This window comes from Pogona vitticeps, chromosome 2, assembly GCF_051106095.1.
Source record: "Pogona vitticeps strain Pit_001003342236 chromosome 2, PviZW2.1, whole genome shotgun sequence".
Lineage (NCBI taxonomy): Eukaryota > Metazoa > Chordata > Lepidosauria > Squamata > Agamidae > Pogona > Pogona vitticeps.
This window is the reverse complement of record NC_135784.1, coordinates 135,544,522-135,570,925: the sequence shown is the minus strand read 5'-3', so window position 1 is coordinate 135,570,925 and position 26,404 is coordinate 135,544,522. Positions and strand designations below refer to the sequence as shown.

Sequence of the window (26,404 nt, the reverse complement as noted above, 5' to 3'; positions counted from 1 at the left end):
CTATTTTGGCCAACAACCTCCACAATCTCTGAACTGGACACGCCCGCTGGGGCATTCTGGGAGGTGTTGTCAAAAAAATTCAACTTTTTAAAAATTAATTAATGACACAAACAAACATACAAAATACACATAAAACACATAATCGGGGAGAAAATTTTCCATATATCCATTTAACATACATTACTGACTGCATGTACCATATTCCCCTACTTAATCTTTGGGCCAAATCCATTTGATATATAATTCTGACTACATAGCCTCCAATAATTAATGTACATAAATTGTCAATATATAAACTTAAACCTGTATTGATCTTATATTCAAGCCACTCTTAATTGCATAAACCAACTGTAGTTCATAAATTGCAGTACTTAATATCCTCATGTTTCTGGTTTGTCATCAGTACCTTCTAAACAATTGTGGTCAGAATATGTAATCTAATTTAGGCATTACTTGTACTTATCAACCATTTAAGACATTCGGCAAGTATTTTCCCCATTTTTGTTATATTCCTTTGCTCCACGTGTAAGCCAGGGATGTAAAATCTCTATAGATTCTTTCATCTGCATATCCTTCTATCCGATATTTATCATCAACAATTTTAATTTCATCATGAAAAAAAAAATTCAACTTTTCCATGTTTTGCATTTAGTGCAGGGATATTGTTGCAACAAACAGACCTGAGGTGGCACATGAAACAAGTGACAGGACTGGCCTGTCCCTTTTAATTGTGTGGGGGGAAAACATCTCAAAACTTGATGAAACCCTTGTCTTCATATAGCTATTAAAGGTACATAAACTCTGACCACTGCCTTTCATCCTCTTCTTTTTCATGCATATGTGTACCTAACCCTATAGCAGTGCATGTGCAGGGGCCATAGTTACATATGGTGACCCTCAACAGCCAGTAAATTCACTGCAGTTTGGACATTTTGCACTTGGCTGTGTACACAATCCAAACAGCTCCTCACAAGTTTACAGTGACATTTATTTAGCAGATGTCACTCCAGGAAATGTTATGCAACTACTTCTGTTAAGGAAGAATCAATTAGCAGCTATGCAAGAACAAAACAGGCCTTCTCTGTTGTGGCCTGCAGAGCCAGGGCAGTCGATCAATATTTGCTTTAGCTCTTGTTCCGCAACAGCTGCTCTTCTGAATGGACACCCAACTTGCAACCACCAAATTATCAAAGCAGCTGAAATTATAAGATGGAGCTTTCCTCTCTGGACGGCACCAAATCTATTTACACAAGATGAGAATGGCAGAAAGGAAGGGACTTCCATGGAGACTTCCAACACCTGCGTTGGCATTTTACAGGTTCCGTGACACCCTAATGGTGGCAGCATATAAAGGGGGAAGCAAAAGTGTGTGTTGTTCTCTTTAATCTCTCAGTCTCACACGTCGCCAGACATGTGGAAGTTTTATCCTTGTTGGTGGCTGCTAAGAGCTCCCTGCGCGCACACACAGCCCTGCCTGACACGTGAGTTGCAGTCGCTTGGCTTTCTTTTAAGCCCTTGATTGGGGTGATATCATCTCCACCGCTGCCAGGAGATCGAATTGCTAAGCTCCAGCGGTCGCTGCTGGGAGTCAGTGGGTATTTCCAGACAGGCTTATAAAAACCGCTGGAAGACTGAGGGACGCAGGTGGGACTTACACACCTAACAAAGTGACACCCCGGCCTTAAGAATTTTGGTTCCATCTTAAAACCTGAACTGGAGGGGGGGGGGAATCCCTTTGCACATACACATTCTTCTGCTGTACAAGGAGGTTTACCTCCATTTTCCGAGTCTGACTTTAGCAGTCAAGAAGATGTGGTGGTGGTAAATACTTTCATACTCTGGCACTGCATTTCACTAACTCACAGGAACTCCGCTGCTGGCCTGCTGCCAAGTGAAGCTGAGCGCTTTCAGCACGCGCACAAACGCTCGGCAGGAATATGAACATATAAAGCCACTTGGCTTTGGCTGCCGCAGCAAACATTCCAGAGAGCCCCTTGTGCTGCTGAAGGGCGATGCGATTCAGTCATAAAACGGAACTCGGAGCATTGAAAGAATTTTCTTTTGCCCCATGCTCTCCAACAAGACTCTTTAAACTCTCCTGGTTTCCTCCCATCTTCAATAGGGAGCACCAAAGGTGGAACACCAAAAACTAGAGATGAATCTACCTGGAAGGAGTCAGGGCAATGAAGGACAATACTTCTAGGCCCTATTCACCACCGCCCCACCATTTTTGAAAAGCATACCTTTTCTCTTTCTTACAGACACCATGTTCTCTTCCTCCTTTTTCATGGGGGGGGAGAGGGCTTATGTCCATGTCTCAGGGTAGACTGGAGGGGGGAAGTCTGCGCAGCATTTCCCATGTGGCAAAATGGCTAGTTTTATAGCCCTGATCCTCAGTCTCTCCAAATGCTCATAGAAAGCCTTAGGGTCAAAGAGGAAGGTTGTCAACACCTGACCCAGAAGCTGCAATGGCAGCTTTAACCGATGTAGACCAGAGAGATCCGTGCTGAAATATAGCTCATTTACCCATCCTCTAGCAGCAGCTTACAGCTTGCCTGAGGAAGCTCAAATTTGAGGGAAGGTTTCCCCTCCTACATTCTCAGCCCATGAACCACCTATACCATTATCCTCCATTGTGAGCAGTTTTAACTTTGCTAGGGCAAATAAACAATGCTCACAGCTATGCTATTTTCAAATAGTGCACAGTACTGTACGTATTTGGCAGCTTGGAAAGCTTTTCCAGCCCGATCTCCAGTTGCAAAGTAATAGACAGCTGCTGCTAGCGTTCTCTTCTCTTACGTCTTTATGTCCGGCGTAACTCTGGAAACCTTCCCCCTCCCAGCCGTCCTAGTAACCCTGGGCACATTACCCTCATTATCAGAATGGATCAGTGACTCTTCTCCTGCATATTAAGCATGCATTTGGGCTAATTTGTACAATACTTGAGAGTCATTATGAGGAGACGCTTCTCCCCAAACTGGTGGAAGTGGCTTTGTGATATAATTGCTGCAACAAAACATCACAAGTTACTATTTGTAGACAGAATTAGTGCACTAAAGTTGAACATCCATGTCTGAAGGCAGTAGAACTGAGCACACAAGTTACTGGGGATGAACAATTAATCAGGTCACCATCATCCACATGCCTCCAGAAGCATACAGCTGGCTGGCTGCTCTAGCGGACCTTTAGCCAAATTCTGGGCTTAGGGTTCTGCAATTTGTTTCTAATCCATTTGTGAGTTGAAGTCTGCCTAAAGGCACATCCTTGATCCACAAAGCTTGTTCCATGAATGCCAAATGTGAGAGGGTAGCTTATTGTTAATGAATGGCATGGGAAGTGCACTTTGCTGAAGCTCAGGGCACTCTTGTCTCTATTAATACATCACACGTTTCACAGATAATAACCAGTAAATGGCTTCTACTGATAAACATTGTTTAAAAACAAAAAGCAAGACAAATATTTACCGAAAGAAAGCTGTCTTCAGAGCAAAAACTATTTACAACAAATAAATTTACAACAAATACTTTCACAAACTCTTAACAAGGAACAACATACAGTACATTGTGCAGGTTTATGATTTTTGCAGGCACAGCTTACAGGCCAGTAACCAAGAAATGTTTATCTTGATGGACCATTTAATCCTTCTTGTTTAAAAAATACTGAAAGGGACATATAATATTACTTTTCATGAGATAGCATTTAACTGTTCCCAGATTCTCATGTGTTTCATGCATGAAACAGATCATGTCAGTTTTACTTTTTTTGGATTATAACTTCCAGATATGTAGCTCTCCACGAAATCTCCCTGTTTTTGGATTTGGGTAACTGTCATTTAAAAAAAGCAACTTTTCCAAACTTTGTACTACAAAGTTTTCTCTACTTAGAGGTGACAGGGCATGAGGTCAGAGTCTTTTATGCAAAAGACATTTCTTAAGAGTTTGTCATGCTTTCACATGACAAGAAACCAATGCCAAGCTAAGGCTATAAAGATAGCGTTAAAGAGTGGGGCGAAGATTTCCCAAGGCTTCTATTTGACTTCTGTGGGTCTATGAGAGCAAAAGCCTCTCTGTCCTCAGATACAGAAGGAACCAGGAGGACATCTGTGTTGCTAGAAACACTCTGGTCACACTGTATAGGGCAGATGGGACTAAAGTGTTGTTCCCAAGTTCATCCACTTTTATTAAATTCATTACATGCTGTCAAATCAATTCTGACTTATGCTGACCCTTTCCAGAGTTTCCTTAGTAGAGAGGACTCAGACGTGGTTTACCCTTCCCTTCTTCTGGGGGCACATCCTGGGACTGTGCAGCTGGCCCCCAAGGCCCCGCAGGCTGGCTCTCCTCCCAAGAGGCACAGTGGGGAACTGAACTTCCAACCTCTGCCAAACCCACTGAGCAATTTAGCCAGACCCTAATCTGGCTACATTGCCATATAAACACGAAGTGATCATGAACCAACTGATGAAACAACTGGAATAGTTACATAATGGATAAGTTGATCTTTCTCTCTCTGTCTCTAACAGTGGGTATCCTTGTTTTCACTTCTCCACCCACCCACGAGGATGCTGTTGGGGCCACAATGGAGCCTTCTGCCCTATCAGAGTACTCAAACCCCATTCAAAATGCTGCTTTTGACCTATCAAACCTTAAACGACTTGGATCCAGTCCATCTATACGTCCCTATATGAGCCTCCCCAGAGTTTTAAGATCTTCGGGAAGTCTTCCTCTTTGTGCCACCCACTGTGTGTGTGCACTTTCATGTTTCTGGACTGAGGTTCCCAGAGTTCTCGAAGAATTCCAAGAACTGCACCCCACAAACCCAAATCTGCTAATCTGTAGGTTATGCCGCTCCCTTCCTGAAGGGCTTTAAGGTTCTCTACCTGCACCATCAAGATCTCGGGGCTTTGCTTTCTCTTGTTGATTTGTGAAATAAGGAAGACACTCTGGTGCTTCCTGGGGAAGTTCTGTAGTTCTTTTGGGAGGCACTCTCCTTAGATGGCAGTGAAACAACAAGCAACATGGCAGCTCCCCCCCCCACACACCTTTTTTAAAACAAATAAACAAAATGAAGCAGAGCCTGTAGAAGTCAATGGTGTGACAAAGCACCGAGAGGCTGACGGAGGGGTTGAAACCTACACGTATGTCGATGCTTGGGGAACTCCAGAAATTGCAGCAGTCCAAAAAATATGGAAGAGCACACCCATAGTGGGGAGGCTCAAATGGGAAGATATGTTCCTTCAGGGTCATTCAGGGCTTTGTAATTCAAAAACAGCACTTTGAACTGGGGTTGGAAATGGCTCAAACAGTTCGGGTCAACCTGCAGTATGGCAGGTCACCTCCGTTCACACATTCTTGCTGTTCTCTAGATTGGAAAAGAAAGAGGCCCCACAAGAAAGGGGAGAACAAGGCAGCCAACCACGCTGCCCTACTTTCTTTAAGCTAGCTCTACCTCTGAACACACTTTGCCCCCACCGCGCCCCACCCTCCATCCCCCACACCCTTTCACTCAAGCAGGCCACTTTACTCTCTGTGATACTGCGTTTGCTGCAGGCGCTTATCTCATTTTGCTGAGATATGTCCCTGTTGATTTAGGCCCATCAAAGGAAGTCCGGCCTGTGACATGGCCACACGGTTAAACAGAAAGGGGTCTGGGTAGGAACAAATGGCTCTTACCCAACTGCAACAAACTTCAAAGTGCAACCTTCTGAGGCAAAATAAACCACAAATCTTTCAGTTAATTTGAGTTCTTCTCAGAAGAGTCCTTGTCTGTTACACACACACACACACACATATCAACTACTGTACTTGAATTCCCAGCACAAGGGGACAGAGAGCAGAGTAACTCAACATAAAACCCATCTACCCTGCTACTGGCAGGATCTTCCCACCACAGCAGGCAGCTTGGATTCTGGAAATCCCAAAGCAAGAGAAGGTTGCCAAGTAAATGTGTCTATTGGCACATGACTCAGTAACTCCTGGATGAGAATCCCTTGGCGAGGTGCAGGCAGAGCAGGGAGGCGGAAGGACTCTGATAAGATACAGTCCAGTTGCTACCAATTCCAGTCATGATTATGACTCATTCTTGAAATTCTGCTCCCTTTCCCTCCTTATCATCCAGATTTAAAGGGGGGATTTGTTGCCTGGCGGTGGGAACAGTTGAATCTAATCACATATAAGGAGTGTGTGAAATACCCAACACTAAAGATTAGCTCCCCCCTTCAAGGAGCATGAATGGATGGAGATTTAACTTGCTTTACACAGGAGGTTTAGCCCTTATCACTAATGTAAATAGAGGGGCTCACAGTCGCTGCTGCAACTTAATATACCGCTCAAGAGTTCTATTAGCTGGGAAGCATTTTTAAGGTTGGCAGCCCCAACAAATATCAAACATACCCGTATGTAATGTATAACTGCCCTGCCCAACAGCTTCAAGGGCAAAGTGGCCTATTTAACTCCGGCTTCACCTATTGTTTTATTGACATCAAGGGGCGTATGGAGCTGTCGATGTCTGTAGAAACTCAGCGCATATTGCGAATTTCAAAATACTAAGCCCACAACTCCCAAGCAATAAAGTGCCTATTATGCATGGAACATGCACAACAAAGAGAATCAGGCAATAAGGAAACAAAAATGTAATGGTAACACGATATGACAGGTTTTCTGATTTGGACACATGTGCGCATGGGGCAACAAGGGCGTTGCGCATCTATTTGCCATGGTGAGCCCCACCATCCATTCTGAGATCAAACTACAGTACTCTGTTGTCAGGCAGAAGAGTGTGGCAGTCTAGATGAGCCCAAGTGCTCTGGGAACTTGCTACACCTACTCAGCACATCTAAGACCTCACTGAAAGAAGCAGGGCACCCAGTCTGAATTTCAATTCCGAGCCAGTTCCCCTGCATTCCTTTTTCCCATTTGGAAATGACACAAAGAGGGTATAAGCATTCTCACTCTAGCTCTCCCTCCAGCAACCAGGCTGCCCCCCCCACCTTCTGACTTTTCTCCATCAGGCAAAGACCTCCTTTCCTGGCAGCCCTTTAAGCAATATATATATATTTTAAAGGAATGCTGTATTTATTGAATTTAGATATTTTTAAATTGTTCTTAATTCTGATTGTAACACTGTTAGAGGTTTCATTGTTTTTTTGCATCATTTCGTACGGTGACTTTTGTATAGCTTTAGTTAACTGAGTCACCTTGAGTTCCTGAGTTGTGTGCTTTAACAAACTTCTTTAACAGGATCACCATGATATTACTGTACAAGTATGATTGCCGGCAAAAGATAAGAGGAAAAAGTGGGGAGAGGGATGGGAAGAATATATAGCATTTTAAAACTAAACAATTTTATTTCAGTGTAAGCTGTTGTGAATCAAAGTCCACTTCTTCAGACACTGGAGTGTAAATATACCCTAATCAGGTTTTCTTCAACTCTTTTAACAGTTTTTGCATCATGACAGGGTTCATTCTTCTTTACTTGAAAAAAGAACTCCTCCACAATGTTAATAATCACTGAGATGTCAATATATGCCTGTGTTACAATCACAGATACAAATAAAGACCAACTTCTTTCTACATCAGGAGGAAACAGGAACTCTTTTAGTACATCCCTATGTACTGACTATGCACTGGGCTGGAAACATTTCTGGAAATGCAACAATAATTTCCCTTCTTATTAATATCTATTAGAGTCCACAAGATTCTTAAAGTAGCAACGTCATCCTGAATGGTGCAGAGCAGAGAATGGGATGCTCCTGAGGCTCTACTGTTCTTTTCCAGCTGCTTCCCTCTATTGGAACATGCTAAATATAAGTTTCCCCCTTAGTTTCACTACTCAAAACAGAAATGGTTTTACATCATCAAATGGAAATGCTACAAAGGTTTTATGAGGAGTAGGTATTGTGAAAAAACACATGGGACTCACTCAGATGTTTCCCTGCCTGCCAGGAAAGTATTTCTTGAACAATCTGAGAACTTTGGAATTTAGGGCTGTATCCTCTTAAAATGCATCCTCCTGACTAAAGGGGCCCTCCCTTGATAGCAAATTTTTGCAACAGCACAGCAAAAGTCATAAATCCTTTTAAGTTAGTTTTTCCCAAGCTGGCAGACTCTAGATGTGCTGACTACAATCCCCATCCTCCCCAGAGAGCATGGCTATTGATGCGTCTTTGGAGCATCATGGGTTGGAGAAGCTGCTGTGTTGATATACAGATGGCTGATGAAGCAGGTAAGGGATTTAACAAAGAAAACTTATAATACAGGGTGCAGGAAGGAATAATTGAAAACTTTTGTTTAGCTGCAGGAGTAAGTTAAAAAAACATGGGTAGCCTATGCCCTGAACAGAAACGTGCCTCGCTCCAAAAGTCTAGGGTATAATTGTAGGTACGCACTTTTTGGTTCAGACCAAAAAGTCGTGTTAAGTACAAATAAAAAAGTTTACTCAATACATCAATGTCTTCTAAGATAAATGACAGATCTGGCCTTCAAATCAGAAAGTAAGATCACACGAAGTTTAAGCTAAGCTGCCAACAAAACAAATTAAAAACAAGAGGGAAAGAGAGAGAGGGACAGGGAGAGAAATTGGTGGGTGATTTTGAACCTGCTGATTCACCCGGGACAGATAGAAAGAAAGAAAAAGAGTGAGTGAATGAGTGAGTGAAAGTTTGGAACAAATTACTTATTCAAGTAACACTGCCATTTTTGCAAAACACATTATCTGTCAAGGGGTGATGGTGGAGGAACTGCGTGGCCTGACATTATAGACAAGATGGCCACTGGGAGGTCCCTCCTCCTCCCCCGTTTTTTTGAACCTGCAAGCAAGTTTACTCCTCATCACTGGCAGTGGTTATTTAAAGCAGGGTTCGTCAACCCCTGGTCCACAGCCTGGTGCCAGTCTGCTGGAACTCAGCTGCGGATACGGATCTCCACACACACACCCAGGCATGTGCTGTAGGCGTGTCACACCCATGGTGGGCATATCATGCTCACGGGTGGATGTGTGTTGTGCTTGCACACATGCGTGCTCGTGCAAAGCGCCCCCCACGTCGTGGAGCTCACTCCCCCCAGCCAGTCTGCGGCCCAAAAACGGTTGGGGACCTACAGAATAACTATTTACCCTCAAGTCAATTCTGACTTATGGCAACCCTTTCCAGGGTTTTCTAGGTACAGGTTTGCCATTCCTTTCTCCTTGGGCCAGTCTGGGACTATGCCGCTTGCCCAAGGACACACAGGCTGGCTCTTCCCCCAACAGGCACCGTGGGGAATAGAACTGCCAACCTCTAACTTCACAGTGAGATACCTAAACTACTGAGGTATCCACGCCAGTCTATTTAACTGACAGCGAACTAAAAACTTGCTGTTCTTTCCTGACACCCAAATTCAGCTGGCTTAGGCAGCTCCCGCAACGTGTCTAACAGGAAGGGGCATCTTTGGCCTTGAAGCTGTGCTTTAGAGGAGTTCCATTTTACTATTTCTTCCTTTAAAGGTTATTGCCCTTGGTGTGTGCCAGGCTTGCCAGCCATTTGGGGGAACAAGGCAAGGGTGTTCTCCCAGTACAAGTGAAATCTTTGGCAAGTTTCAGAAAGACCTCTGCTCTTATGTGCTGGCTGTACTGAGCTCTCCCCTTCCCCCTCAGAAAAGGCTTGCTAGACATTGTCCTTTTTTTAAGGGACAATAGCCACCGACCGCTGCCTCCTCTTCTTCCCCACCCCCAGGAATCTAAGGCTGAGCCCTATTTTCTTTCCTCCTCCTCTGGGGCTACTGTGCTCAGCCCCAGCCCAGCCAACTGGCCCATTGTTAATAAGTGCGCCCAGCCGAGAAAGTGATTGATCATCAGGGAGAAAAGGCCAAAGCTATGACGGGTCGTTTAACAATTTCAATTAAAGTTCAGGCATTCAAACACTGACAGAGGGGGAAGAAAGAAGAATTTCTTTTTTTCTTTTCTTTTCTTTCTTTTTTAGGGAGAATCCTCCTCTGCTCCTGCTGCTGTGGGTGACAGCTTCTATGGCAACTTAACAGTGTCCGAAGGGCTTTCCCTACAGAAGGTCTGAGGTCTGAGAGAAGAACCCCTTTTTCCTCCAGCTGAATTCGCTAAACCAGGGGAAAAAACCCACACACCTCCCGATCCCCTTATCCCAAAGAACAGCTGCAGGATTAAATTAACTCTCCGCTCTTGCCCGTCCCCGTCCCTCACTAAAACACGACCCAGAGTTCCCATAGGGCCACCCAATAATAGGTGTTGTGACCCATTTGTGGAGCTACATTTTTCAAAGCCAGGCACTGCCAGAAAATATGCCCGTTGCATATTAAAACTACGTGTCCCCGAAGTTCCCATTGTGGGGACTGGCGCTCGATTCTTGGTTACGTGCAGCGACTTTTTTTAGACACACGCGATCCCCGAGGGCTAATCAGAGAGACGCAGCTCTGAATCCACTGAGACAGCAGAAGGACTCTTAGAGGGATTTTAAAAAACTCGGCGTCTCAGCCTGTCATATGGAAAGAGGCGCTTTAATGAGCGGCAAAATGCAGCTCCCGTTCTGCTCCTTGCGTGGCATTTTGGAAACAAGTGAGAATCGTCAAGAGAGCAAGAAGAGAAGGTTTCTGAGGGAATGAGGTGAAACCCCCTTCCCCAGCAAAGGGACGGTGGTAGGGTCCTCTTAGCAAGAAAGAGACCGCACCCGGTAGGCCAGGTTCCTGCAGTCGAGCGCCTTCCAGATGTGGTGTTGCAGCTGGCATCTAGATAGAAACATCTATAGGGCATCAGTCTGGGAAATGCTGAGGCAGACGTAGGCCTCTGTTGACCTATGAGTCCTCTATAAAAAGCCCTGGAGTGATGAGATGAGGGCTACTGGAAGTAGAAGCCAAACTTATTTGTGCCTTTCCCGAATAAGATTAAAGTGACCCTGTACAAGAGGTCCCAGCTAAGCAGATCTCTTATTTTGGAGGCTGTGGTTTCATTTCTCCCTAAATCTCATTTCTCTCTTATTTTTATGTAGAGCTGATATCCTTAACGGTTACATTTTTACACACCACATCAATCTTTTGCTGTCCTGAGCATCGGCCTTCGAGAGAGGCAAGATGCATTTAAAGGGGCAACTGGCAACTATGGCAGCCATAGTTGCCAGTTGCCCCTTTAAACGCATCTTGCCTCTCTCGAAGGCCGATGCTCAGGACAGCAAAAGATTGATGTGGTGTGTAAAATTGGAAACATTGGAAAAGTTTATCTGTTTCTTTTACTTCCAGTTTAGGACTGGCCCAAGACATTTTGCAGACCAAGGCAGAAAAGCAAATGGTCCCCCCACCCACCGAAATTAAAATATGTAATATCCCAAGTCAGCCATGTTATAAGCAGCTCTCCACCTCCTAGCAGTTAAAATATAAGAATGGCTAATTGAATAGCTATTTTTGTCCTTTCACTGCAACTAAAATCTGCTACCTCAATGCAATCACATTAGGCTGCCTAATGGTAGGACTGGCCTTGTCCCACCATGTGCCAAGCAGGTGTAGAGATACTAGGCTTTCACTCTGCTCCTCCCCTCCCTGTTGGGCAAACTTTTTCCTGGTAGATTATTTTAAAATCTCATCCAAATCCCTGGTGTCCACCAAAAGGACATTAAGGGCTGCCTCAGCCTTCTATCCACTCTGAGTCCAGAGTCCCTACTGGCATCCTCAGACACAATCTTGTCACAGGGGGTCCCAGAGACCTCCCCAGTTGTCACTTTTCGGGCAACCAAAGCATCTGTTCCTTAAGCCCAGTCAGTGCGAGGGCAATTCCTTACATCCTTTTCCTAATCAGGGAAAGCTTTGCAGCTTTTTAACCTAGGCCCTTTATCTCTTTTCTTCGTTTTCTTAATCTTCAGCATAGCTGTAGTTTAATGAATATATGACCCCCTCCCCAGCTGCTCTTACCCTGACCAAAGCATTTCTTTAGATTAAAAAACAACAACGTTTTGTTTGTTGTTGTTGTTTTTTTTAAAAAAAGATGCACCAGATACAAAAGTCTGGCATTCCTCCAGTTCTGCCACAAGTATAACAACATGGTCGAAAGGAAAACAAGCCTCTGAGCACTCCCTATTCACTAGAGCAACACAGAGGGAGAAGAGTGGCAATAATATGACCTAGTTTTAGACGGGGCTACCTGCCAAGGTTCATGGAGAAGAGTGGCCCGGCAGCAAGGCAGAGAGCTCCAACCAGCAGCTCTGGGCATAGGCACCAGAGAAGGAAAGACAAAGCTCCCAACTAGGGTGACCACTAAAGAGAAAATACATCAGAAGAAGAAAAATGAGGTATGAATTATATATATATGTTTATAATCCAAAACAGACACAAGGACTGTTGTTTACACAATACATCTCTCTTTTAATAGGAAATGATGATGGCCAGGTTCCCTGTGCACCTCGTCAGCCCTCTATCCAGGTGCTTAAAGATATTTACAGGCCACGTCAATGCCTTTGAACCCCCTTCTTATTGTGAGTCGTTATCTCTCAACCAGATTTGGATTGGACAGCCTTGCAAACAGAGGATCTTTTCAAACAGTCTTCTATTGAAAGGAACACAGGGCCATCGTATTTCCAGCACTCTACATTTCCTGACTGAAAAGCAGAGATGTTTCTTTTTCACTCTTCCAGGGTGGCAGGCAGAAAGAGGGAGTGACGTGCAGTGACCACCAATATGAAATGGTACCAGCAGAAACATTTTGTTCCCATCTTTTTCTGACAGGCACGGTCTCTGGTGCTTACTCCATAGGACCACCTATCCAAGACCTATCCAAGTCTAACTTGGAGAAACCAAATGCATTGCCTCCCTCTATCTGTCAGATAGCTTCCAACACACTGTGACTCTTGTTGGGTTTTCAGGCCATATGAGATATTCAAGGAGTGGGTTTTCCATCCCCTACTAGCACCCCACTGAATTTCCATGGCTAAGTGGTGATTTGAACCCAGGTCTCCTTGTGTAAAATGGTTTATACTAAGGTTGTATTTTATGTTTCCTGTTCCTACAGAGTCAAGCAAAATAGCACAAATGTTTCCCACTCCTACAGGGGGCACCTTTTGTATTCCTTGAGTTGTGTTAAGATGCATTGTTCATGGAACCAAACCAAAAAACACTCTTTTTTATTCTAGACTGCCGTGCGGGTTCCAATCTTTAGTACCACATATCCCCTGCCCAACCCCATCCCTTTTGTTCCATTAGCCTCAAAGAGTTTCCCAGCCCCCACAAAGCATCTTGTCATCCCACTATCAGGTGCTGGCCAATCACAGAAAATGATTGCATTGAAGTACTCACTGCTTTTGGGTGCCTTGACTTTAGCCACCAGCTTCTGAACACCAGGTACGTCCCCATTTTTCACGGCTTGGATTAGCTCTTGCTCTCGCCCCATCATGAATGAGGGCAGTTGTTCCACTGATTTATGGAGCCATCGGGGTTCTCCTTATGCGTGTGTTTGAAGACACAAGTCCAAGTAAACTCCAGAGAAATGTGGGGAGAAAAAAGTCCAAAAAACAAAAATATAGTCAGAAATCCCACCCTACATTAACAGTCTGTAAGGATGATAAATTCTATTGGGGGTTTTGTTCCTTTAAAACAGAAAAGGACAAAGCCTTATTTAAAAAAATATGCAATCAGTTAAATGGACGATAATTCCGTTCTGAGGGGCTGAACCCCAGCTGCTCTGAGAAGTCAGGAAAAAGTAATTAGTACTTCATTAAAAGGTCCAGGCAAATAGAAGGGGTCATATTTAGATTTCCTCGCTAAGTCACGGTGCACAAACAAAGCTCCAGTTCTTCCTAGAAACACGCCAGGCCCACTGCAACTGGGAGGAACCCTCTGCGTCTTCAGGTCTGTAGATTTGGGTTCTTTGAAGCCAAAACGTGAACAGTCGCTCAGAAACCTGTGAACATAAAAGGCGGAATCAGATTTCACAAAGGTTGCTGACTCATCGGAACAGTGTGGTTAAAAACAAACCTTGGATTCCAGCAAAAAAATTATGCAGATTTTCTTCTTTTCACTTCATTTAGGTACTGTGATCTTATTCAAAATCACAATTAGAAAGAGCAGAGACCAGAGATGTAAGGCTGAGAGGTAGATATCAAAACCTCTGACCCTGGCAAGCATTAGTGAGTCTCACAACATTTGCAAAAAATTTACCTAAACAAACACTTTCAATTTTTTTGTTGTTGTTTTTTGGTGTAGCTGGTTGCACTTGTCAAAACCTCATGGTCTAAGGGGTAGAAACCTGCCTTGTTAACATAATTTAAAACCAAGAGCCTGCAAATATTACAAACACTATCCACCACATTATGCCATTCATGATGCAACTGCAGCCATGCACACTCTTTGGATCAGTTGCTTTCCAGTATCTTCACCATTAGGAAGCATGATGGGGGGTTTCCTTAAGGTTTAGTACGACAACATCAGGGAAATTTAAAAAAAGGGGGGGGAGGTAAAGACAGGTGCGTAGGAAAGTCACATAACCTACATAGCCACAGATGCCTCATATAGTTTTGTTTTTTAAGGAACAAGAGATTTAAAACCATACTTTTATAGCTTGGAAAAGTTACTTTTTGACACTATGACTCCCAGAATCCTTCAGCCAGGTAGGTGGGGGTTTTCTTGGAGTTGTAATCTTAAAAAAAATGTATCTCCAGGCTTTGACCATTTAACTAGATGCAATACTGAGCTGAATTACGTTTGTCTGCTATACAATGGCTGCTATTGTGCAGCAAAGCTTTTAATATCAAAACAAACACCAGCACCTCAAGTCAGGTTAAAACTGCTTTGTGGCATAGCAAACTTCGCTGAAGGACATAGCAAAGGGAAAACAGGTGAGCAGCCTCCTCCGCCCCATTGCCTACGGGATTTTGCTGGCCCCAAGTGCTGCTGCAACGCCTGCCCCAATTAACGTTTAGTGGGGGTCCTCTTCCCACCAAGACAGACTGGCTAGAGTGGCAGTCCAAAAAGTGATTTCCAGCTTCTGCTTCCCTGTGGCTGGTAGAGATGGAAATTCTGGATCCCTCTAGATGTTTTGGGTAACAACCTCCATCATCCCAGCTTGCTGGTGATAATGGGAATGGGCCAGCCCCTGATGTTTCACTCTTTAAGAATGACAAGATGGTCCTTCCTATTCCACCTACTGGACCAGCAGTGGGACTTTATTTCTACACTGGTGATGAGACAGTGTTGTTCTCTAAACCTGAGAGAATTAGGCTAGTTCAGTTGTGCAAGAGAGGCTGGGTGCCATCACAAGTCACCCTCCAGCAGAAGAGGATGACTGGGGTGGGGTTGCGGGGGAAGCAGAGGGCAGGTTTGGGTGGGAAGTATCATCCAATTACATCTGAAGGCTCTAGGCTGAGACAGGCTATCCTAGGAGAAACACAAAAAGAGCAGAAATGCTTTCAATCCAAAAGTGACTAGAATACAGTAAATGCAAATGGCTTAAAGAATAGGCAACTTCACACTGGATCCACTTCTGTCTTACTGAGTATAGTGAAGAAGCACTGAGCGAGCTGTGGCCATGTGGAGAGTGTCTTAATGCTGGAGGGTAATTTTCTATTGAGAGATTTTGGGTGGTAGGCAATCCGTCCATCATTGTGCCCACTAATCTCCTTCAGCATATACTGTAAATTGCTGCTTGTTATAATATTGCTCAATATTTGTGGCAAACAGGATGGGGGGGGGAGAGAGAGAATTACACAACCACAGCTTACGGCTTATTTTACTGTATTTCTATTAAGCAGTTTTTATTTTACATGCACACTCCTTCCCTTAAAGCTAGGGAGGGCTTGTTGGGTTGAGTCTTGCACAATGGTCGGAGATCTTCAGATAAAACCCGCTACTTCAAGGAAAAAGCAGTGCCGATGTGCTCAAATGGGTAGAGATGGCAGTCAGCTGCTATACTCACCTTAGGTGCTTCCATAATTACCATTAGAATATTTTCCACATACCCATTATGTCATCTTCCCATAGCCCATTTGCAAAGGCTGCTCTGTAGAAAGCAGCCCATGAGAGAGGTCACAGCTAACCATTTCAACCAGCCAGCCCACCACCCTTCCACAAGAGCATAATGGTAGAACGGGACAGGAACTAAGAGCATAACAAGAACCTCCTTTGGGATCAGATCAAGGGACGATCAAGTCCACCGTTACGTTTATGGGGGAGCCAATCAGTTGCTTACAGCAGAAGCTGTGAAATAGCAGCACCTTCTCTGCTCATGGTCCTCAGAAATAGGCATGAAGAGGCCTACTCCCTCTGGTACTGAAGACATCCTATATCCATGATGATTATTAGCCATTAATGGCCTCATCCTCCGTGGAAGGGGAGGCAATAATGCATAACATCCCTGAGCATTGCTGATTCAGCTGGATTGAATCCTTAACATCTGCATCCATCCAAATCTACCATCCACCTCTTGTGCTAACAGAAAAAGGCCCAGATCTTCTAGCTGAAGGACAAATGGGTGTGGAAGCAAAGCACCACTTGCTGGTTCAAAGGTGTTCGTTTGCCCAGGGAAAAGTTCTATTCTAAGGGCCCAATTTCAGATCTTGAAGAAAAGCACATTTCAATGGCAGTCTTAATATCCCTGCAGGAGTAAAAGGCATCCACCTACCCCTTTCCTTTTTGAAAAATCAAAGAAATGTATGCCTTTGTATAGCTGCCAGACAGATCAGGCCCGTGGAAATATATTGAACTGCCACTCCCACACCGTAGGCCATGCTGGCTGGGGCTTCTGAGAACTCGCGTCCAAAACATGGGTTGGGAGGGAAGAATACCAAAATTTCTTCAGCCCCAGCAAACATCCATGTCATTGTTTACAGCAGTAGCTATTTAGAGCCGCTTCAGATAAAATGGGGATTCAGAAGGGAGGTGCAAGCACCTCCTGTTTCCTGTCTCCACGCTTCTTACCATCGCGTTGAAAATAGAATCACCGCATCTCCCTCTCTCTGAATCACCAGCTTTTCCTAAAGCTGTCCGGCAGGCCAAGTTCACATCAAGAGCAGCTGTGGGACTCCACTTCGACAGCAGGGGACAGGTGGATGCTTGCAAATGTTTTTTAAAAACCTGCCTGCATGTTAAAAGCAGCGGCAGCAGCCGCTAATTGCCAGAGAAGAGAGCTCTTCCTTTGCTGAAGTTACTAAGGAACTGAACTCCCAGATAATTTTTTTTGGGGGGGGGCGTGGAATCATGGGGAAGCACCTGAAAGAGGATAGTCCAAGAAGAGTTTGACTACCTCCTCCACATTTGGAGGAAGTAGAAAGAGGGAGGCACTCTGGCGGGCATCACTGCACATGAGCTGGGTGGGATGCGCATGCCTGTCTTCCTGAAATAGCTCCCCTGCTGCATTCTTGCCGACCCCCTGGTCTATCCAGATGGCTTATGCATTTATCGAATAAGGTTTCCAGGCATGGCAAGTCTTATTCATGTTACAAAACTCAGGAACGGCACACTCCGCCAAAAAGCATACAGCTACGAAGAGAGGAATTACATAACAAATGGATAGCCCGGTCTGAACCTCTCCGCTATCCCCACTGAAGGAGGACAAATTTTTTTTCTAACGCTTCACCTGATCAGCACAATCTTAAGATATTGCAGTTGGAAACCTTTATTCCCAAGTGTATGTGTGTATGTTTTACAGATTTTAATTAACACACAAGCAAGGTATTGGGAATGTACCTTAAGATTTCCTGGTTCTCCTGAAATCTCCTAAGCAGATAGCAGAAATTATGTTCAGCACATCACATAGCCACAGTGGAAGAATGTGTTGGAGTTTTATTTACAGTCTCCGATGCTGTCGGTAGTTTGAGTGACTGGGGGTTGGGGACTTTTCTGAGATGGGGTGATTGTCAGGGATGGGGATTCAAGTCATAGGACTCACCGGATGTAAAGTCAGGCTTCAGTCACACAGATAACTTGACTCAGACTCTATTTGGGTCCCTCCCCCCCCAATAGCTTGGACTTCTCAAATTGAAATGTAATGGAACACACCTTTTAAAAAACTGGAGCCCAGGAGAAAACAAAATGCACTGGTTTGCCCAATCAGGAAGAGAACATTGAGTGCTTCGCTCTTCAGAGTCTGACCTTCCATCACTGCATACTCATGCATGCTTGTGGTGCTAAATTGGGGTTGTTACTCTTTTTTTCCTGAGAGGCTCCTTGCCTTCAACAGCTACATGGCCAGTGGGTGCAAGAACCACCTTTCCATACTCAGGATAATGGTACTGATGCCCCCTACGTGTAGCTTTCCTGGTAGCACCTGGTGAGTCTTGGCTAGAAACAGGGTGTTGAGCTAAATGAATCTCCAGCCATTTGTATACAAATATCCCGGACCCAATTGGCCAGGTCTCCAGTCCCGCCTCTCCGAACCAACTCCTCTATTTACGGGTTGCCGCTCAGCACACATAGTCGGCATCCTGTTTGTCGTAACAATGCTGAACGAAGCCCGGCTGGTGCTGCTCCACCTTCCTGCTCTTCTGGCTACTCAGCAGCTGAGCAGGGAGACTTGTCATCCCGCCCCCTGGCTGGAGTGGCCAGAAAAGCAGGAAAGCGGAGCAGAGCCAACCAGGCTTTGTCCAACATTGGTGCAATGAGCAGGACTCTGGCTGTGTGCGATGTGCGACAACCCATAAGTGGATGGGTTGGTTCAGGGAGGTGGGGCTGGGGATCCTGGCCACCTGGGACCAGGATATTTGTACTCATATACAAATACCCCATCTCTATCCATAGGCAAAGCTTGGAGAAGTTAATTTGGGCAACAAGTCATATAATTCCCACTAAAAATAGTCATGATAACTGGAGGCTATGGAATTTGGAATTCAGAAAGGGACTTTACCAAGTACCGCCCAGGAGTTATGATATTAATGGAGGAACCAACTTTACACTTACTGTATTGTCTGAATTATTCAGGATTTTTTTTCAAGGATGATTAAAGACTGTAGAAACAAGAGTGAGGGTGAGGGATCCCTTCATTTAACTGAGACAATAAAACTGCAGAATTTTAACAGGCTATAGCAAACATTCTGTACAACACCCCCAGACAGACAAAGATATCAGTTTTCACAATTAATTGGACTGAGCAGTGAGATTTCAGACAGATTAAGGGAGGTAACTAACATATGGTCAGTTCTGGGCTGTTTGAGGTAATGAGGGAATTCCAAAGCAGCAGACCAGTAGCAGTAGCAGCAGCATTGAGGAACTGGGGAGGTGAAAATCCCACACGTTTTGCTAATCCCTGGTGAGGGCGCAAGGCTTGCTTTATTAAAAGCACGGAAGTGGAATGGAAGTCTGTCTGGAAATCACATCCCCTTGCTTCCAGGTGCATGGGGCTAACCGCAATTATGCACTTGCGAGGCGAAGGCAGTCCACATATGTTCAACTTCATTGTTGTTTCTAATACTGCAGGGCTGAACTCATGCCTTGAAAATAGACTCAGTAGCTATTACTGGTAGGCAAGGAAATTACACAAATCTTTTGTACAGAAACAAGCACTGAATGTTAACAATTGTGTTTTGTTTTTAATTCTTAGTTCTGTTTTATTCATTTTATTTTATTTTTACTTTACTGTGATTTTATTAAAATTATGGCCCCAAATAAATAAATTACGTAATTATGCAAACATTCTCTCCGTTCTTTTTCTGACCCTGTCCAACTGTATATCCAATCCCTATACTCAATATTTTTCTCTTGTGGTGTGAAGATAACAACTTGACCCTTAACATCAAGAAGACCAAGGAGTTTATGGTAGACTATAGAAGAAATAAATCAGATATTCAGCCCTTTGTTATAATTGGAGAGCAAGTGGAACAGGTAACCAGTTTTAAGTTTCTGGGTGTTATCATCAAGGAGGACTTGTCCTGGGGCACTCATATTTACAGCGATGGTTAAGAGGGCCCAGCAGAGATTATATCACCTGAGACTTCTCAGGAGACAATAACTGAATGGAAAACTGCTGGTGACCGTCTATCACTATGTCATAGAGAGTATTTTAACCTATTGCTCTGGTATATGGTTTACCAACTGTACAATGGCAGATAGGAAAATGCTCCAAAGGATTATTACAATGGCCCAGAGGATCATTGGATTCCCTCTTCCCTCTTTGGAAGATCTCTATAATTCCCGATGTCTTAAGAAAGCCCCAAATATTCTCAAAGATCCATCACAACTGGGCCATTCCCTCTTTCAGTTGTTACCATCTGGTAGGTGGTATAGAATAATTAAAACAAAGACAAATAGGCTGAAAAGCAGTTTCCATCCCAGAGCTGCAGCTATATTGAATTCCACTGTATAGTGCAATACTGTATTAATGTGTTGTGTGATGGGAAATTGAATGTGAAGGATGTGGATGTGAATGAGAGGGTTGTGTTTTATGTGTAATGTGCTATGTTGCCATGTTATGGATGCTATGTTCTTGTGTATTTTATTATTATGTGTACTTGAGATGGCATTTAATTTCGTTGTACGGAAGTACAATGACAATAAAGTAAATTCAATTCAGATAAAGCCAATTAAAGGAAAACACCTAAAAATTTGGTGGAGGAGAAAGAAGGAGGAACATATATTCTGTGCTTAGCTCCTAAGACAAAAGGAAGGGATACAAAAGCAAGAGAGAGAGAGAGTTAGTTAGGCATCCTTCAGTCTCGAAAGACTATGGTAACATGCTCTCTATGGAGGATTTGGAACAGCATCTAGTGTGGCTGAGGAGGCCAATTTGAGTGTGACAATCCCTTCCACACTGAAGGCAAATCCTATCTGTCCTCTGTCCAGCTCCCTGATTTTGCTGCTTTTGCGACTTCCTCTTTACCTCAGCCTGCTGGATGGGTGTCTCTTCAAATTGGGAGAGGCCGTGATACACTGCCTGCCTCCAGGCTGAAGGCTCATATGTCAGGGTTTCCCATCTGTTGAGGTCCATTCCTAAGGCCTTCAGATCCCGCTTGCAGATGCCCTTGTATCACAGCTGTGGTCTCCCTCTGGGGCAATTTCCCTGTACTAATTCTCCATACAGGAGATCTTTTGGAATCCGACCATCAGCCATTCTCACAGCTCAAGCCAACGTAGACGTCGCTGTTTCAGTAATGTATACATGCTAAAAATTCCAGCTCGATCTAGGACTACTCTATTTGAAACTTTGTCCTAAAGCTGGAAAGAAATAGCAGTGCCGTCCCAACCATTAGTGAGAGTGAGGCAGTTGCTTCCGGAAGCAGCTACAGCAAGATGTTAGACAGGATAGCTATATGCCCAGGAAAGCCTGCTGTTTTCAGATACAGTGAAGGATGCTGTCTTATCCCCATTACAACAAGCCCTGAGCACATTCACGAGTGAAATGGGAGAGGGAACCATCTTGTTCTTTGCCTTAGGCAAAGAAACATAACGGACCAGCCCAGGTAGATACACAAATCTCTTCCCATAAGAGCTCACTCTGCAAATGAGAGCCAGTCAGTTTGCTTTGCTACTTATTATTTCTGCAGTCAAAATCCTATTGCTTAGCATAAACCAAATCAGAACCTTTTGGTCCATTCTCTCCCATTAAAAAAAAAAGTTCCTGCTGCAGCTCAGGGAAAGGCACACACTGGCTTGGTACGTGTGCATCAGCCCCCTGATAACTACAGTTGGGACACTGTTTATCATGGAGGAATTGACCAAAAATTACAAGCCAGCTTACACTAAGCAACAGATTTTCAGCCAGTGTGGCTGCCGTCAACTCAGAGCTAACTTAATAGGGCTTTCAAGGTAAATGAGGCATTTAAGGAATGGTTTTACCAGTTCCACGCCCCCAGTGAGCTTCCATGACTGAGCGGGGAATTTGAATTCATGCCTCCTGAGTCCCAGTCCACCACTTTATCCACTGCACCACACTGGCGATCAACTTCGTATCACACAGCAATAACCTTTGGAACCAAGAGGCATCTCTCATGGGAGCTTGTCCATCTGATCTGGCCATAGGGACAAATGCCTTGGTTACCTCCCATTTGGATTACCCATCTGGATTGGACCCTTCTTTGGAAGGTGTTCAGAAAGGTCAATGGGTTCAGGATACGCAGTTAGCCTCTTGACTGGAGCTGGTTACTGAAAGAACAAAATTTCCTTGTTACAAGAGATACATCAGCTACCAGTCCATCTCCGGACACAATTCAAAGTGCTAGTTTTCACCTATTAAGCCCTGAAAGAAAGAAAGAAGGGAAGAATGAATATACTGCCCCCTTAGTGCAATGCACTGTTCTGAATGGTTTGGGCCTAGCTTATCTGAGGGACCATATCTCCCCATATCAGCCTTCCCAGGCTTTGAGATATTCAGGGGAGGCCATTCTCTCAGTTCCAATGCCCTCACAGGGAAACTTTGCATGGACAAAGGACGGGATTTTGAGGGAAAGCTGTCTTTTTTTATCCTTCTGAATGTGTTGTTAACATACTACAACTTCCAGAAACCAACCAGTTAGCATCACCTTGGGCCAAGGTGACTGAGAGACTCTGTATGCTGCTGTCCAAAAATTAAAACTTCCAAGCTCCAGAACATAAGCTGACAAATGCTTCCTGCATGCCTAAAACTGTCCTCTTTAATTTTTCAAGAGGCTACTATCTTCTCTTTGCTTGGAAACCTGAACAGAACTGTGTTATTGCACAGGTAATATTACCACAACCGCTTTGACACGTTTCCCAAGACCTTTTGGGTGGGCCACTATGGGAAACCATTCCAGACTAGATAGGCCTTGGGTGTGACAGAGCCATTGCTCTTCTTAGGCTTGCTCAGCTGATGTGGACAAATAAATTGCTAGAAGTCAACAATGACTAATTCCTACAAGTACTGGTAACTTGATACCTTCCATTCTCTATTACCACATAAATCCCCACTTCCTTCATACTGGGACAGACCTGAGAGTCCTCCTCTATTTACAACATTTGCTTGGAGGTAACTTTTCTTAGAAGGCACACAAGCTAAAAAGGCAGAAACATCACTTCAGCTGCCAAACGCAGAAGTAAACCAAACACAATCACCCATCCAAACCCACACATTGCTCACAGCATCTACAAAATGCCTGATGTCTTCCCCTTTTCAAATGTTAATCACTGGGCAACACAAAGATTTGAACCTTCAAACTGACCTCCTGCCCAAAGAGAATTTGGAAGGATTTTTGTAAGAAGGAAGCAAAGAGACACAAAAGGGTTATTTAGGACCAATGCACACAGCCACATAAATACAGAAGTATCTGGATTTTTGAAGCAAATCCACACTCCAAAAGGTGGGAGGATGGCCTACAACAACAGTGATTTGTCCCATCAATGATGCTTGGAAAGTTTTAAGAGGATAATCAGGAATCCATAAAGCTACTCTGTCCCACTGGAGCAAAACATGCCTGTCCTGGAGGACTGGACCTCATACAAAGTCTCACCAGCATTTGAGTTGTGGTGGTGTAGAATCACAATTTCATTTTTATTGCTGCAAGACCATTTTGAAAGACGCATGTGTGAATGAATGAGGAGATAAATTCATAGAATCAGTTGACAAAGCATGCACGTTTTAAATGCACAGCTGAAAACCAGGATGGAAAAAAAACAAAGGGAAAATTAAGCCAGACCTTGGTAAGAAGATACAGTAGCTTGTCAGGAGAAGCAAATCCAAACAAGCAGTAACAAAGGGGACATCTGCCCAGTAATGAGGACACTCTCCACACAATGGCATGGAATAAAATGCTGCATTTACTGACAGGACAAGGAAAAGGGTGGAAAATCACCACAAGTTGCTGGCTGGATCCTAATTAGTGGTCAGCCCCAGATTAAAGTGATTCAGGAGACAGGGTGCGATTTAGACAGAGTAGGGAGGAATGCCCCCCCCCTTAAGCTTCAGACCACACACAATCATACTTCATGAACACCTGTCCTTGGTCTATCAGGCGTGCTGAGTGCTACCTCACTGAAATCTGAGAACCTCTTTTATGTGACAATAATTTTCAGCAGGCTGGACTTTGGGAAGGGATGAGGGAATAGTGAGAGGAAGGTGGGCAAAATTGTGGTGGCAAAGAAAGATGGAAGTTTGTTACCTATACACTCCATCATTTGTCCAAGGAGGCGTACATACTGTAGGTCTCCACGTCTACACTCTGTCGTCACAGGTCTGTGAGGTAGGTAAGTCTGAAAGTCTGAAGTCCTGTTCCAGAAGACTTTTAATTGAAATAATATTAGCTGTGGGTCCAATGGCAATTTTTATATATATTTTAATTGCATTTTAATTGTTCTGAATTTCTATTGTATTTTAAATGTTGTAAGCTGCCCAGAGACCTTTGGGTAGTGTGGGCGGCACATAAATTAAATAAATTGATCAAATAAATAAATAAATAAATAAATAAATAAATAAATAAATAAATAAATAAATAAATAAATAAAGAAAGAAAGAAAGAAAGAAAGAAAGAAAGAAAGAAAGAAAGAAAGAAAGAAAGAAAGAAAGAAAGAAAGAAAGAAAGAAGTAGAACTGATCCCATGCCCCTCAGTGTCACTCTATGGCAGAGGAGGGATTTGAAAAGTCAAAGAATAAAAGGTGTCCCAACACACAGCTTGATCCTTGAAGCAGCGTGGGCAAAGTGAGACCCTCCAGACATTGCTAGACTACAACTCCCAACATTTCTCACCACCGGTTATGAGAGCTGGGGCTGATGGGAGTTACAGTCCAACAACCTTAGGAGCAGGACTGTATGTGCTCACCCCTGCTGTAAATAATTCTGGCAGAATATATGGAAGGAAGTTTTACTAGCAGCTGATTTCAAAACATGGAGCAATATCAACAGAACTTCTTCCAAGCCAAACAAGTTAACTTCATTATTTCTAATCCAATGCACTGCAAATCAGTTGCAGTTGGACATTCAGAAGATACTGTACTGTGTGACACTTGTGAACAGAAGCAGGAGAGGAAATCAACTAATGCTCATGAGCTGGAGCTTTCCTCCTGGTATAGTGTTAGCATGGTGCATCTCTAGGACAACCACTCTGCTGTGGTCAAAAAGAAGAATGAATTGCTCATCCAGGTGGAACAAGAACAGACTGTGCGCAGATAGCTGATTTGTCTCCTGAAATACTGTATTACAAAGCAGGTACAAATGTAGAAAGCAGTGGGCTTAGAGTGGGTACAATAATCACCTGATCCAAGGCCACGACGTGATGTAAATTTCAAAGGCTGCACTTGAAACACAGCCTATAAGGTATCTGGGACGATTTATAATTGGGATCCAGAGAACCTAGTAAATGAGGAACTGTGATTTAGAGGTACAGCTCAAGTATGGTATGCAGAAAGTATTAGATTCAATCCCCCCTTTTTTTAAATAATGTGAAGAACATCTGCTGGAAGAAATAAAAGAGCTGCTACCAGTCAGAGAGAAGAATACTGAATAGGTAATACAAGGCAGTTCCCTATACTTCCCTTGAAGTAGAATACATACCATCACTATCATTGGTAGCACGAGCAGATAGACAGGAAACAGTGGAGACTGGACATTATTTTTTCGGACTACAAGTCTCAAAACCTGACAGCCAGTGGGGCTACTGGCCAGGATGGCTGGACAGGTTCAGGAGTTATAATTCAAAAAAGTAATTTTTCCAAGCTCTAGCATAGCATATAGCTTGGCTGACAGCTGTAAATATGAGGAAGGTCACAACCTTGTAAAGAGACGAAATGAAGTGTGATGAGGATTTCCATATGCTGCAGGCTTTTTAGATGACTTTAAGCTGATCTCAGGTTCCAAATGGCTGTTTAGGACTGAAAAAGTTGGACTGCTCTGCTACAGTACTTGGAGTCAGGAACAGACAATCCCAAAGGTCAAAGTCAGTTTGGTTGGTGTGATAAAAGGGGGGCAGCCACTGGGCTTTCAAAAAGGAATAAATCACATGATTACATCTGTCTGCAGCAACTTCTGCTACAGACTGTTGTTGATACCTGGGAACTTAAGAGACTCTGTACTGGAACTAAAATGAAAAACAGAGCAGTTTCCTTGCAGGATTGCTTTGGTGCTGTGCAAATTATTATTATTTCACACTATTCATGGAGACATAACATCTTCCTCATTTTATAAAGGGACCTAAACACCGTGCAAAAAAACATACAATACAATCCAAAGGCAATGAGAGATGATACCTTTATGAGACCACTAAAAAAAAAAATCACAAACATAAAGATAGCTTTCTACCCCATCCACGTCTTCATCCAGCTGGGCATCAGTAGGGCCAAGGACAGTGCAGAAAAACACAACAGTTTAAAATTCATGGCCAGATCTACATGCCAGTTTTTTGTTGTTGTTGTTGTGACTTACTTTTCACACAGCCTGTGTTAGCTATCTAAGTTTAAGGAACCCTGCTTCCGGTTTAGGAAGGTACAAATCATGGTCGGGTACACTTGAGATCTGACTTTCTTGCACATCTCTCTTTTAAAAAAAAGAAGC

The 26,404-nt window shown here is 43.8% G+C and overlaps 1 protein-coding gene across 5 annotated transcripts in view; it reads right to left on the bottom strand.

Moving 5' to 3' along the window:
* CASKIN2 (CASK interacting protein 2) overlaps positions 1-26,404 on the bottom strand; it is a 125,120-nt gene that overhangs the window by 79,067 nt on the left and 19,649 nt on the right. For all 5 annotated transcript variants that reach the window (XM_072990550.2, XM_078386037.1, XM_078386038.1 and 2 more), the window contains exon 2: positions 13,281-13,884. In XM_072990550.2, coding sequence (XP_072846651.2) covers positions 13,281-13,377 — 97 coding nt within the window. In that variant the 5' untranslated portion in view covers positions 13,378-13,884. The remainder of the gene's footprint in view (positions 1-13,280; positions 13,885-26,404) is intronic.